This window comes from Schistocerca cancellata, chromosome 12, assembly GCF_023864275.1.
Source record: "Schistocerca cancellata isolate TAMUIC-IGC-003103 chromosome 12, iqSchCanc2.1, whole genome shotgun sequence".
Classification (NCBI taxonomy): domain Eukaryota; kingdom Metazoa; phylum Arthropoda; class Insecta; order Orthoptera; family Acrididae; genus Schistocerca; species Schistocerca cancellata.
This window is the reverse complement of record NC_064637.1, coordinates 77,401,348-77,417,548: the sequence shown is the minus strand read 5'-3', so window position 1 is coordinate 77,417,548 and position 16,201 is coordinate 77,401,348. Positions and strand designations below refer to the sequence as shown.

At 41.1% G+C, this 16,201-nt stretch overlaps 1 protein-coding gene across 1 annotated transcript in view; it reads left to right on the top strand.

Moving 5' to 3' along the window:
• The window catches only part of LOC126109683 (organic solute transporter alpha-like protein), a 99,296-nt gene extending 84,060 nt beyond the window's left edge, over window positions 1-15,236 (top strand). The window contains exons 6-7 of the mRNA XM_049914733.1: window positions 461-707; window positions 14,697-15,236. Of these exons, the coding sequence (XP_049770690.1) occupies window positions 461-707; window positions 14,697-14,872 (423 nt within the window). The 3' untranslated portion in view covers window positions 14,873-15,236. The remainder of the gene's footprint in view (window positions 1-460; window positions 708-14,696) is intronic.
• The last annotated feature ends 965 nt before the right edge of the window (window positions 15,237-16,201 follow it).

Genomic DNA, 16,201 nt, shown 5'->3' with positions numbered 1-16,201 from the left:
ACGTTAATGTTACAAATGTTAAATATTACGTAACGTAATTAATTAGGTTCAATAAATGCAGATTAATATTTATATAGCTTAAAACAAGCTGTAAATACCAGGCTGTATTCCACGTGTGTAGATACAGCTGGAGCCAAGCTTGATAAGTCAAGCTTGAAATATAGCTTGAACTCTGCCAACTTTGATGTTTGTTTCAAGCTTGAATCCAGCTAACAGGCCTGAATATTCCAGCTTTGATCAAGTTTATATACTTGAACTTTACAGCTGGAAACAAGTTTGAAACCGGCTTACTGTGCTATCTGGGATGGTGCTGCAGTTTCAGTGACCAGTAGTGTATCACAGACTGATCTTTCTGGTCGAACGTGAGGGTACACCATTACTATAGAGCTCTGACCTCTCTTTTCTGTACATCCGATGAACTTGTATTCCTCCTCACAGAGCGTTCCTCATTGTCGAGCAGAAGCTGCTGGACGCGGCGCAGCCGTTCCTGGTGCCGCTGCAGGTGGGGTCAGTCCTGCTGGCAGGCTGGGGCACCAACATGGCGGCGCACGTGCTGTCCGAGGCGCTCGGTGGGGTGCGCGCCACGCACAAGTTCCTCGCCCTCGAGCTCACCGTGCTGCTGCCCGAGGTGCAGAGTCTGCTGGCGCACCGCGTCGCCGGCCTCTTCCCCTGCACCGTGCCCTTCACGCCGCTTTTCTGGAGCAACAGTGAGTCCGCCAGCCATTACAATGTGCTATCCTAAATTTTCAGGACTGGTGCTGCCATCTGTTGAAAACCTTACCCTTGGACTAATGGTCACCATCACCCTCGAAGTAGTTCCCACCTACACGTACACACGGTCCCAGCACTTCAGCCACTGGTCAAAGGTTTTCTGGAAGTCCTGTTCTTTGAGGGTGTTTATCACTGCCAGCGATTCTTCTTGAATCCTCTCTAGAGTGTTGAACCGATGGTCTTTCACCTTGAGTTTCAGTTTTGGGAATAGCGCGAAATCGCAAAGTGACAAATCTGGCGAGTACAGTGGGTGGGGTACAACAGTCATGTTAGTTTTTTTCCAAAAACGTCCTGGTGAGGAAGGACGTGTGACAGGGGGCCTTCTCGTGATGTAGCAGGCAGTTCCCTTGACACCAAATTTCGGGCCATCGTCGCCGCACATTTCCACGGAGCCGTCGCAAAACGGCAGAGTAGTACGCGGAATTCACTGTTTGGTTGGGTTGAACGAATTCTTAGTGCACAATTCCCTTGCTATCCAAGAAAACTATGATCATGCTCTTCACTTTGCTCTTCACCTATCTCGCTTTTTTTGGGTCTTGGAGAGCTCGGGCTCCTCCACTGGGACGATTGTTGCTTTGTCTCTGGGTCATGACCGTAAATCCAGATCTCGTCGCCGGTGATAACCTGTGACAAAAAGGTTGAATCATGAGATGTGGTCTGACGAAGGTCCGTACGCACTTTAACAGTCTGTGCCTTCTGATCGCCAGTCAAGATCCTTGGCACAACTTTTCTGGCAACAGAATGCATGCCCAATTCATCAGTCAACATTCGTTGACATGTCCCATAACTAATACCCACTTCATCCGCAATGTCTTGAATGGAACCAGTTGTTGAAGTTTGGCCACAATGTCTGGCTTTGTGTGGCTAACGGGCCTTCCAGTGTGAGCATCATCTTCGACATCTGTACGGCCGGCCCTGAACCGAGCATGCCACTTTGTGCACAATTCCCTTGGTATCAAAGGAAAGGATGGTCATGCTCTTCACTTTGCTCTTCACCTATCTCGCTTTTTTGGGTCTTGGAGAGCTCGGGCCGAGCATAGATGGAACAAGTGTGCCATATGGAACTTTAGCTAAGAGTCCTGTTGTCTCAGCTATACTCCATGTTTTCCAAGCAAGAATATTTGCATCTGGAAAGGCTTCAAGACCACCATAGACACAATGATTACCCCACACTACAGCAATTGTCAGGCATGTACTACCTCCAAACAGAGCTTGTACATCACATGTGAAGTTCAGGCGGAGTCCTCGAAACACATTTGGACCTCCAATTAATAGTTGCTTGTTAAACTGTCCAGCCAAGTCAATATCAATTGCCTTCAATGCACGATACACAGGAGCGCTGCGCCGCAAGCGACGTCGCCAAGCATGTCGCCGAGGCATTGCTGTGGCACGTTAATTCCTGTGTATCGTGCATTGAAGGCAATTGATATTGACTTGGCTGGACAGTTTAACAAGCAACAATTAATTGGAGGTCTAAATGTGTTTCGAGGACTCCGCCTGAACTTTACATGTGATGTACAAGCTCTGTTTGGAGGTAGTACATGGCTGACAATTGCTGTAGTGTGGGGTAATCATTGTGACTATGGTGGCCTTGAAGCCTTTCCATATGCAAATATTCTTGCTTGGAAAACATGGAGTATAGCTGAGACAACAGGACTCTTAGCTAAAGTTCCATATGGCACACTTGTTCCATCTATGCCATTTGTTGACTGTATGTACGGCTCATGCTCTGTCCCCCAAACACTTGTTGAATCATTGCAAGGGTCTCCATAGCACTTTTCCCGAGATTCGCACAGAATTTGATACACATGCATTGTTCTGTTCGCGGATCCACCGTAAAATCGCCACACACCAACACAGAGTATTACGGAAATCACTGTGGACACTCAACACGTCCTCCCAGCTGAATGCCACTTTGCACACTGGCTCATTAGATATGCAGCTCTCGCCACCTAGCGGTGCGAAGATCTACTACTCCTACTTTCCAGATGGCAGCTCCAGTCCCGAAAATTTTGGATTCCACCTCGTAGAGCTCGGAGCGGGTACGACTCCAATGTTGAGGTTTGCATACACTGTCAGTTCACTGTTATACAGGCTCCTTCCTCATTGCTGCAGTTTCGCGAGTAAGATATGTCTCAGAACAGTGGCACTGCAGTCGCTTCCTACTAGCATATTCGTTCCCTTTTAGTAAAGCGTACGGGAGTGTCAAGCTGTGACATAGCACAGAAGTTGAGTGGACATTCTTACAGTTGTAGTGTAGCAATGATGGGGTGAGAAACGGTGACTGTCAGTGTCAGATGATCTCTAACAAAGCTGTTTTTCCTGCTACACTGGAGGATGTAAGACGAAAATAAATTGTGTGGTGCAGTCTATACAATTGCAAATTTGCTTCATAATAGGAGAAGTGATGTTTGGGGATAGTTTGATGCTACAATCCACTCTTCCGATAGTCTGCAGCTCACGGTCGCATTCTTGCTTCCCGAGCATGGGGTCCCGGGTTCGATTCCCGGCAGGGTCAGGAATTTTCACCTACCTCGAGATGACTAGGTGTTTGTGTTGTCCTCATCATTTCATCATCATATTCATGAAACTGGCGAAATTGGACTGAGCACAGGTTGGAAATTTGTACGGGCACTGATAACCGTGCAGTTGAGCGCCCCACAAACCAAACATCATCATCATCACATTTCAGATGGAATACATACAATGTCCGTCCAGTGCTTAAAAAAAGTATTGTAGCATACACTGATATGGCAAAAGTCATAGAATACCTCCTAACGTCGTGTTGGACCTCCTTTTGACTAGCATAGTACAGCAGCTCTACGTGGCGTGAACTCAAGTTGTTGGCCTCCAGAAATCTTGAGCCATGCTGTCCCTATATCCGTCCAGAATTACGAAAGTGTTGCCAGTACAGGATTGTGCACGAACTGACCTCTCCATTGTGTCCCACAAATATTCTACAGGATTAATATCATGCGATTTGGATGGCCAAATCATTCTCTCAAATTATCCGGAATGTTCTTCAAACCAATCGCAAACAATTGTGGCCCAGTGACATGATGCACTGTCGTCCATAAAAATTGCATGATTATTTGAGAACATGAAGTTGATCAATGGCTACAGCTCTTATCCGACTAGCAGAACATAACCAGGACGCAGTTTATTTTACGTTAACACAGCGCACAGCATTGTGGAGCAACCGCCAGCTTGCACAGCGCCTTGTTGACAATGTGGGTCCATGGCTTCTTGGGATCTGCCCAGGCCACAGTTTTTCAGTGGCTTGTGGTCCAACCAATGTGGTCATGAGCCCAGGAGAGGTGCTGCGGGCAATGTTGTGCTGTTACCAAAGGCACGTGATCAATACTGCACTGTTGTAACAGATACTTTCGTCGTATGTCCCTCATTGATTTCTGCGACTATTCCACACTGTGCTGCTTGTATAATAGCACTGACACCTCTTCCCAAACACCGGTCCAGGTTGTTAAGCGAAGGTCGTCTGCCACTGCGTTGTACATGGTGAAAAGTAATGCCTCAAATTTCGTATTCTCGGCACACTCTTGATGCTGTGGATCTCGGAATACTGAATTCCCTGACAATCTCCAACTACCATTTCACTTTCAAACTCTTTTGATTCCCTTCCTGCTGGGATAATCACTTTGTAAACCTTCTACATCAATCACCTGAGCACAAATGAAAGCTTCGCCAAAGCACTGCCCTTTTGTACCTTGCGTATGGGATGCTAACGCCTGTACATGTGCAGATCGCTGTCCCATGACTTTTGCACACCAGTGTAGTCCACACTTGTGATAGAAAACATACAAAGTTCATCCACTGCTAAAAAGAAGATTGTACTGTCTATATACATACAGTACATGTGAATAAATGTACAAAATGTTGTTACTCATTCTCTTTTTATTGGCATAATGCATTCTTTACTATGGTTCTTTTTAATTCCAAACAGTCTATGATAACTGATACAGAATTAGTAGCCACAAGCACCATTATTCAACATGAAACTGTCTACTTCAATTTCACAAATCCTGTAAACTTTTATTACACTCCTGTCTCCATTTTTCGTTTTGTGGATGCACAGTATACAGCAGTTGATAGTTGTTATGGTGGTGGCTGATGAATGGCACCATTAGCACTGCTTGGAGCAGAAACTGTATGTAAATGTAACTATGTTGGCAGCACTGTTCGATGTTAGTGTAGCTTATTTCCTACGCTCTACCACTCCCCAGCCTATGTGCTGGGCATCAATAGGCAAAGCTTGCTTACTTTGGTCCCTGCACCCCTCTCAGAATTAACTCTTCTTATTGTGAACAGGCCGTAAATTATAGGCAGGTTATAAATATAGATGTAAAAAGTAATTTTAAATGAAGAATATTAATGTGTCATGTTGTACGAGTATATTAAAATAATGTATCACATGGTTTAATAAACAGTGACAATGCAGCACTGGTGAATTTCTTTGCAAATTCTTTGCCATTTTTGAGACTCTTACATTTCACAATACTTAATTCTCCAAAAGTTAGCTCAGAAATTTGGAAATTTATGTGTAAATAAATATATAAATAATACAAAATAATATAAAATATATAATATATAAATATATTATGTTGGAGTGCAAGTTTGTAGTGTTTTTGTTTTGCATTTTAGTATTCTGGTTGCTACAGGTTTATTTATTTGTCAATTGGTATTTATTTGAGTTTCCACATTGTCTTTTTGTCATTTGCTGACAGTGAGTGGGACTGTGAACACTAGAAAATGGAGTACCAATTGGAGAAACAAGAATGTTCTACATCTACATCTACATGGTTACTCTACAATTCACACTTAAGTGCCTGGCAGAGGGTTTGTCAAACCATTTTCATACTACTTCTCTACCATTCCACTCTCAAATGGCACATGGGAAAAATAAAGTCCTGAATCTTTCCATTCCAGCTCTGATTTCTCTTATTTTATTATGATGATCATTACTCCCTACGTAGGTGGGTGTCAACAAAATATTTTCACATTCGGAAGAGAAAATTGGTGATTGAAATTTCATAAATAGATCTTGCTGCAAAGAAAACCGTCTTTGTTTCAGTGACTGCCACCCCATCTCACGTATCATATCAGTGACCCTCTCACCCCTGTTGCGCGATAACATGAAACGAGCTGCCCTACTTTTTTTTCGATGTCCTCCATCAATCCTACCTGGTAAGGACCACATACCGCACAGCAATACTCCAGCAGAGGATGGACAAGTGCAATGTAGGTGATCTCTTTAGTGGGTTGTCACATCTTCTAAGTGTTCTGCCAACAAAGCGCAGTCTTTGTTTTGCCTTCTCCACAAAATTACCTATGTGGTCTTTTCAATTTAAGATCCTTGTAATTGTAAGTCCTAGGTATTTAGTTGAACTGACAACCCTTAGATTTATGCGACTTATCATATACCCAAAATTTATCGGATTTCTCATGTGGATGGCCTCGCACTTTTCTTTGTTTAGTGCCAATTGCCATTTTTTGCACTCTAGATCATTTTGTAATTGGAATTTATCGTCTGATCATTTTACTAGATGGTAAATTACAGCGTCATCTGCAAACAATCTAAGGGGGCTGCTCAGATTATTACCTAGATTATTTGTGTAAATCAGAAACAGCAGAGGGCCCATGACACTACCATGCAGAATGCCAGATATCACTTCATTCTATTTGATGATTTACCATCTATCACTACAAACTGTGACCTCTCTGAGAGGAAATCATGAATCCAGTTATACAACTGAGACGATACTCCATATGCATGCAATTTGATTAATAGTTCTGACATATTCTTCTGTTTGAGTTCAATAGAGAGGTGACAGCAGGGGAGGCAGCCAGAAACATTTGTGCCATGTATGGGGATAAAACCATTGGACAGAGCATGACAATGAAATGGTTTTCTTTTTTAAGGGTAATGTTTTTAACGTTAGTGACTCTCCAGGTTCAGGAAGACGTTTGATGAAGATTGTTTAAATGCCTTAATCCACAATGATCCACATTGTTGTACTTGAGAATTGGCAAATGTAATGAGCTGTGCTCATGCCACCATTATGTGACAACTGAATGCAATGGAGAAGGTTTAAAAATCCAGTGTATGGGTACTGCATGATCTAAGCTCAACTCGCAAAAATCAGCAGGTGGCCTTTTGTGCATGTCCGCTTGCTCATCATCATTTGGCTCATAAACAACACAAATTGTTTTTATCCTGTATCATAATTGAACAGAATTTATGTCATTTTGCTAACATAAAGAAAATAAAAGAATGGTTGAAACCAAATAAAGCAGCAATTCCCCATACAAAGGCCTCCGCTCATCCACAATAGATAATGTTACGCATCTGGTGGGACAGTGAAGTATGATGTACCACAAATTGCTTCCCTGAGGTGTAACAATCACTGTTGACATTTATTGTCAACTACTGAGACATTTAGCAGATGCAGTCCAAGAACATCAACCAGGAAGACTGGCTGAAGTATGCTACTCCATGCTAACAAACACCTGCCTGCATTCTGATAGGCTGACGGAAAACACTATACAGGACTTACATTGGGAAGTCATTCCACACCCACCTTATTCACCTTATATCACGTCCTCAGATTTTCACCTTTTCCATTGTTTATGGGACAACCTTCCAGGAACTTCCTCTCCAGATGAAAATGCACTCCGAGCACGCCTCGATGAGTTTTTCACCTCAAAGTAAGTGATTTCTATAGTAGCAGAATCAAAAATTTACTCTAATGTTGCTATATTGTTGTAAATAGTAAAGGAGAACATATCAAACAATGGAAACTCCAGGCAGGAATATCAATACCATATCAGAATGCAGGCCCAAGATGCCAGAGTTGGCGATCATGTGTGTGTGAGGTATGCTTTCTGTGTGAATGAATGGTGTGTGTTTCTCTTTTTCTGATAAAGGCTGAGGCTGAAAGCTTATGTGTAAGTGTCTTTTAATTGTATCTGTCTGCAACTTAATGCATTATCTTTATAGTGAGTAGCAATCTGTCTTTTCCTGTATTGAAGGAGAATATATTACTGATGACTAGAGACTCTGTTATTTGTGTCTGTTATGTTTATTAAATTATGGAAAAGTGCTACAAACTTACACACCAACCTAATCTAAATGCTTTTAATAAAATGTTTTTCTTTGTTGCTCATGATCCCCAAGATCACCTCTGTCCCTTGAAAGATTCCTTCAAAGGAGACCAGGTATCTAAGTAGTGAAGGAATTAGCATATTTCATCAAAATATTATAGATAAAGCTAGTAAACTGCTTATAGATGTTGACTCTGACATTATTGCTATATCGGAGCACCACTTAAATAATGTGACAGTTTAGAGGCTTTCTTTACCAGTATACAGACTATCTGCCGGTTTTTTAAGGAGTTCTTTGAGAACTGGGGGAGTAGCCATGCACGTAAAAAACAGTATTCCATTTGAGTCCGTAGACGTATCACGGCACTGCACTGAACAGGTATTTGAATGTTGTGCATGGGCAGTTGCATTTAATGAAACTAAACTTCTAATTGTTGTTATCTATAGGTCACCTAACCCTGACTTCAGGGCATTTCTGCTTAAGCTAGAGAGGATTCTTGGTTCCCTTAATAGGAAGTACAAAAAATTAGTTAATTGAGGTGACTTCAATATTAATTTTGTAATCTGATTGTGCAACAAAAAGGATGCTGGAAGATCTTCTAAATTCCAAACAGGGTGCAGAATAACACTAGTAGAAGCATAGACAAAATTTTTATTCATTCTTCATAACTAGACTGGCATTCTGTTAGTAAAAGAATGAATGGCTTTTCAGACCAGACCATGGTGCACAAATTTGAACACTAAAAGGTTTTGTACTCAAACAAATGTTATTTATAATTACAAACTATGTAGGAAAGCTAATCCAATGGCAATAGAGAATGTTTTAAACCTCATTAAGGAACAAAGGTGCTGATAACACAGATGCCAAATATAATTCTTAATACACTACTGGCCATTAAAACTGCTACACCACAAAGATGACATGCTACAGATGCGTAATTTACCTGATAGGAAGAAGATGCTGTGGTATGCAAATGATTAGCTTTTCAGAGCATTCACACAAGGTTGGTGCCGGTGGCGACACCTACAACGCGCTGACATGAGGAAAGTTTCCAACCGATTTCTCATACACAAACAGCAGTTGACTGGCATTGCCTGGTAAAACGTAGTTGTGATGCCTTGTGTAAGGAGGAGGAATGCGTACCATCACACTTTCAACCTTAATAAAGGTTCAGGAGGGTAATACGGAATGCTGTGATGGATCCCAATGGCCTCATATCACTAGCAGTTGAGATGACAGGCATCTTATCCACATGGCTGTAATGGATCATGCAGCCATGTCTCGATCCCTGAAGTCAACAGATGGGGACGTTTGCAAGACAACAACCATCTGCACGAACAGTTTGATGACGTTTGCAGCAGCATGGACTATCAGCTCGGAGACCGTGACTGCGGTTACCGTTGATGCTGCATCACAGACAGGAGCACCTGCGATGGTGTACTCAACAACGAACCTGGGTGCACGAATGGCAAAACATCATGAATCCAGGTTCTGTTTACACATCCATGTTTGGCGACATTGCGGTGAATGCACATTGGAAGCGTGTATTCATCATCACCATACTGGCGTATCACCCGGCGTGATTGTATGGGGTGCCATTGGTTCCACGTCTCGGTCACCTCTCGTTCGCATTGATGGCACTTTGAACAGTGGACGTTACATTTCAGATGTGTTATGACCCTTAGCTCTACCCTTCATTCCATCCCTGCAAAACCCTACATTTCCGCAGGAGAATGCACGACTGCATGTTGCAGGTCCTGTACAGGCCTTTCTGGATACAGAAAATGTTCGACTGCTGCCCTGGCCAGCACATTCTCCAGAGCTCTCACCAATTGAAAGCGTCTGGTCAATGGTGGACGAGCAACTGGCTCATCACAATATGCCAGTCACTACTCTTGATGAACTGTGGTATCGTGTTGAATCTGCATGGGCATCTGTACCAGTACACACCAGCCAAGCTCTGTTTGACTCAATGCCCAGGCATATCGAGGCCGTTATTACTGCCAAAGGTGGTTGTTCTGTGTACTGATTTCTCAGGATCTATGCACCTAAATTGCGTTAAAATGTAATCACATGTCAGTTCTAGTATTATATTTGTCCAATGAATATTTGTTTATCATCAGCATTTCTTCTTGGTGTAGCAATTTAAATGGCCAGTAGTGTATTATATAATATATAATATACCTAAAAACAAAGATGATGTGACTTACCAAATGAAAGTGCTGGCAGGTCGACAGACACACAAACGAACACAAACATACGCACAAAATTCAAGCTTTCGCAACAAACTGTTGCCTCATCAGGAAAGAGGGAAGGAGAGGGAAAGACGAAAGGATGTGGGTTTTAAGGGAGAGGGTAAGGAGTCATTCCAGTCCCGGGAGCGGAAAGACTTACCTTATGGGGAAAAAAGGACGGGTATACACTCGCAAACACACACACATCCATCCACACATATACAGACACAAGCAGACATATTTAATATAATATAGTATATATAATTAATATAGTACTCCTTAACACATTTCTCATGCTCTTTGAAAGTTGTTTCTCATTAGAAAATCTAAACAGACTACTGGGAGTAAAAGGCAGCCTGGGTGGCTGACTAGTTGGATAAGGATATAATGTAGAACAAATTGGGAATTATATCAAAATATCAGAAGCAGCCACAATAGTGCTACAGTAGCCCAATGCAAATATTATTGGAAGGTGCTTAAAGATGTTATTAGGAAGGCAAAGAGTATGTGGATGCAAATAGAACAGGAAGTTCACAGGACAAAATTAAAGCCATAAGATCAGTCATGAAGGAAGTCACTGGTCAGCAGGACAAGGTCGATGATATAAAGTCAGTTTGTAGTGAAAATGTTTCTGGTACTGATAAGTCATATATGTGTACAGTATTTAACAATCACTTTCTGAGCATAAATTAAATAAAAACTTAGTTCCTATAGAGAATCGTATTACTCTCTTGGAAAATGCCTTCCCAATATTGATGCCTGAAATACTTCTCTGTGATACTGACAAGGGGGAGACTGAGTCAATAATTAAATCACTGAAGACTAAGGACTCTCATGGATATGATGGAGTACCTAGCAGAATATGAAAGCGCTGTGCTGCCCATGTTAGCACTATACTTTGCCATATTCTTAATTTTTCCTTTAAGAATGGTCAGTTTCATGAAGCATTAAAGTACTCAGTAGTAAAGCCGGAAAAGGATAATGTGGACAATTTTAGACCTATTTCTGTGCCATCGGAGTTTGCTAAAGTTATTGAAAAGGCTGTGTATGTAAGTATAATTGATCATTTTATTTTGTATAATTTTCTATAAAATGTGCAGCTTGATTTTAGAAGTGGTGTAACAACTAAAATGCTGTATTCTCTTTCTATATGATGTACTGGATGGATTAAACAAAATGTTTCAAATGCTTGGCATCTTTTTTGATTTAACTAATGCGTTTGATTGTGTTGATCCAGAAGTTGGACCACTACGGAATATGGGGAGTAGCTCACCATTGGTTCACCTATTACTTTAATAACAGACAACAAGAGGCCATTCTCCACAGTGTTGAGAATGGCTATGATGTCGGGTCTGAGTGGGGCATGGTTAAATGAATGGTGCCCCCAGTAACAGTGCCAGAGCCACTCCTGTTCCTTGTTTATACAGCAGATATGTGCTCTAGTATTACAAGTGTTCCTAAAATATTTCTGTTTGCTGATGACTCTAGCTTGGTAGTAAAGGATGTTGTGTGCAACTGTGGCACTGTTTGAAGCTGTTCAGTTCAAGACATAGGTTCATGGCTTGTAGAAAACAAACTAATGCTAACTCACAATAAGACTCAATTTTTACAATGAAATAAATTTCAGGTGAACAGCCTGGTATGAGTGTGCATAGGACACAATATTTCGGCAATCGACCACATTGCCATCATCAGGTGCACTGATGTACTGACCGGTGGTGGGCCAACGCCAGGTATATATAGGACAATCCCGCTCCTGCTCCTCCCTCAGGCGCTTCCTACGAGTCGGTGTGGTTCATGCCCCGTGCGTGGTCCAGGTACAGCGTCCGTTCTCCCGCCGTCTGGGCGCTGCGTCCTAGGTCTTCTCGTTCAGGAGGGTCTGCCGGCATTGATCTCATTATTCTTCCCTCCTCCCCCGAAGTCAGTACACTCTGGGAAATATCCTTTTTCTTCTTAATCCGGGTGATCGCAGGTTCCCAAGCCTTGCTAAGGATGTAACCGCTGTCACGATTTAGTTGTGGCTCCCTTACTCCGATCTCTGTGGCTTCTTTGATGACACAGTCCCAGTATTTGGAAGTCTGTGTCAAGACTTTGATTTGGTCATAATCCATGCTGTGGAGTTCAGACAGGCAATGCTCAGTGATTGCTAACTTACTGGGCTCTTGCAGTCTAGTGTGCCGTTGATTTTCTCGGCATCAGTCCTCAATGGTACGAATGGTCTGACCTGTGTATACACTCCCACATTGGCAAGGTATCTGATAAACCCCTGATTTACATAGACCGAGGTTGTCCTCGACACTAGCAAGGGTTTGGTTTTACTTGGAGGGTGGTAGATAGTTTTCATTTGGTGTTTATTTAAAATGCGTCCAGTTTTACGGGATAAGGCCCCAGAAAACGGAATAATAGCCAAGGCAGCCTCCTCCTGAGGTTCATCCTCAGTTTCTGCCGGTGCTGCAGGTGTGGGATTTAAATCCTTCCGAATTTGCCCTTCCTTGTAACCGAGTTTATTTCATCATAAAATACATCTGGAGAAATTGAAGAATCACTCAATTTTTACAGTTTCTAACACACAATTAAAGAAAACCTGACATTTTAATCTCACAGAATGGACATATGATTAGTGAAACAGAACAGTTCAAATTTCTAGGTGTTCAGATAGATAGTAAACTGTTGTGGAAAGCACATGTTCAGGATCTTTTTCAAAGACTTAATGCTGCCATTTTCACCATTCGAATGGTATCTGAAGTAAGTGATAGTTCAACACAAAAATTGGTCTACTTTGTTTATTTTCTTTTGCTTATGAGATGTGAGATTATATTTTATGGTAGGTCTTCCCATTCTCATGGGATATTTTCAGCTCAGAAATGGGTGGTTCGGGCAAGTGATGTAAGTTCATGAAACTCTTGTTGGTCCCTGTTCATTAGTCTGGATGTTCTGACATTGACCTCTCAATATGTATATTATTTACTGTCATTTCGTGTTAACAATATCAGCTTATTACCAAGAATTTGTAATGTTCACTCAGTTAATACTAGGCAGAAATCCAATCTGCATTTGGATATCACTTCTTTAACTCTTGTGCAGAAAGGTTGTGGTAGTTCCACATGCTTTTATTTCTTTGTTTGTTGATTGTTGTCCTTGGTGTCAATATACTGCATTGCTACACTGGCTGAAAAAATGGGTTGTGGTTTTCGACACTGCCTACTTCAAATTATGTAGCCTCAGGTGCACAGTTGTGTTTCGTAGTACTTTTAATTTCACTGTTTATAGCCCCTCAATAACATACAGTTATATGACCAGTGCACTATTGTTTAACTCGCGATAAGCTTCATGAATAGTTTGCAGGCAAAACTCCACATACTGTTGAACATCTACCAACAGTAAAGCCTAACCACAAAGTTCATAGTTCTTGAAGAATAATCAGGTATATATGGAGCAGACACCATTATTGTTTTTACACATGGCCTAATTGTTTAACACTTATTCCACAGTTATTTTGAAGTATTTTAGTTGTTCTAAATACCACAGGTTACTCAAGTGAAACTCAGCCGTGGACTGACTGTCTCGTGACCAAAAATTGGGTCCTTATATATCATCACAATAATAGGTGCTGGAACTAAACATTGTTCAAAGTTTAATTTACAGAAATTACAATTAAAACGTAACTCATAAAATTAACTGAATACATTGATAAATTGGTTTTATTTAGCAGTTTCTTCTACTACAAGCATTATGCCAAATTATTTGTTTAAATCATGAAATTAACAAATATAGTTACATAAACAATACTTTTGACAAAATTGTTAATTACTTTGGAATTAATGAAGGGCTGGTTTTATTAACATGTTTTGAATAGAGCTAAATAGATACTTTAAGGTTACTATTATTTCGTCTTCCAAATGTTTACAATTATTACGGAATTTATACTTGTTTACAAGTCAACAATGGAATTTAAGTTAGGAAACAATCACTGATTTCACCCTATAACAAATGATACTAATACTAGGAATAGGCAAAAAAAATTAGAAAATCATAAAACAAAACACAAAATTAGATCTGGTGTTATTTACTTTAAAAATGAGGGCCACTCTTTCTCTTTTATGGAAATGCAGATTATATTCATTTATTTAATGATAATTAGTTAAAGGTAACAAAATGAATTTAAGGAAGCAGATGGCAAAACAAGTGGGGAATTGAAATTATCCCAGCTTGCTTCATCGCAGGATGTGCAGTACACTGCTGCATCCATGTTCAATAAGGTACCACAAGAATTCAAAAATCTTAGTTGTGATCCACATGGTTTAAAATCAAAACTGAAGAGTTTCCGCATGGGTCACTCCTTCTGTTCTGTCAAGGAGTTCCTTGAAAAAAGCTTATTCCTGCGTTACATCATTTGTTGCATTTACATAATCTTATGGCTTGTCTTTTTTTTGGATTCATAAGCATTCTATTTTAGCTGTTATATTTTATGTTGTAATTTCATGTACTGACACGTTCCCTGATCTTGGAGATTTGCTCCTCAATTTAGAGCTGTTCCAACTCTACAGTGTTTTCCTCTGTATTGTCCGCAGTGGTGGTGAATGTGCTGACACTGCTGGAGGTGTTTGCCCTCAGCCTCTGGGCTCGAAGCCTGTACTGCCACCAGGAGCTAGGCTTCCACCGCATGCGAGAGGAGGAGGAGGCGGGTGAAGACGCGGAACACTGCCAGGAGATGGTTGACGTCTCAAATGCCAGGGGCCTTCGGTAGCAGTCTGAGCTGGTGGTTGCTCAAAGTGACCGTGATCGATTGTGGTACTGCCCATCAGGGCCTGCAAGACAGCTCCCAGCAGAGAGTCGTGCGATATCCCACTCGTACTCTAGCATTGGAGATTGAACCTCTCACAGAGCACCAGCGACACGCAATTGCAGGGAAAGTTGCACACCTGCAGCTGTTGGCTTTGAGGTTACCCAGTTTTGTATCATCTGCAGAATCTGCTATACCCTGTGGGAGAAATGGAGCATCATCCATCCCAGATGTGTGAAATGAATTCTTTTCTGCATAGCCCAGTAAGTGGAAGTCAGCCTTCCCTCGGGATATTCAGCAGAGTTTCCAGATGTCTCCATGTGGTCAGTTCCATCTCCAGGGGTTCATACTGTTTATACTGTATCTACATACGATTTATGTTGTTAACGGGATTTTGACTGTCCTGCTTGTCCTTATGGTGAACTATCTATTGCCTCACTCTGAAGTGGCTGCAATGGGTAACTTTATCATACATATGTATGATTATTTCCTGGCATGTAATATGGCCATTATTAGAACATACCCAAATCCAAAACGATGTATATACTTATTGTCCAGATCTATCTACAGGTTGTACTCACCTTGCTATCAATAAAACTCTATGAACTATAATTATTTATTTATTGCTCCTTTCTTTCACACAAAAAAGCATACCACAAATTCAGCGAGAGGATAGTAGAATGTTACGGAGTTGTAGAATATTCTTTAGCTTGTCTGCTCATCATCACATAGATAATACATGTCTAAATCTGCTCACTGTAGTCTGCCTCACCCCGGGTGCAAGTCAGTGGAAGATAAATTTGGCACTCTAATAAAAATAATATAAGCAATACTTCCAATTCTGATAATATTTTGAAGAATCAGCATCAGTTGCACAAATTTTCTGGTCTTTACCAGGTTTTGGCTAAATTAACCTAGCATCAAATTAGTATCAAATGCCTGAGTAAGACACAGTGAACATTAAAATTAAAACCTATAATACCATGGTGCCATGTCAAATGAAAACTACTTAACTAAAGTCCAGCCCCGGCATGTCTTCACCAAGCAGTCGGTTGGCAGCAGCAAGTACATTGTACAACTGAGACTGATTCTTCAAAATATTAGTCTATCACAGTTGCTGACAGGGCTGCAATATGCTAAAAATTCTTAGAATTCTAATTATAGTTTAATGATACACAAATAATTTTTCACAAAAGTTTTCCTGTTTAGCTACTGACATTGGCTGCAGACTTACTGACTAAAGGATCACAACTCCCTGTCTTAATGACAGACTGGTGGATTTATTTATTTATA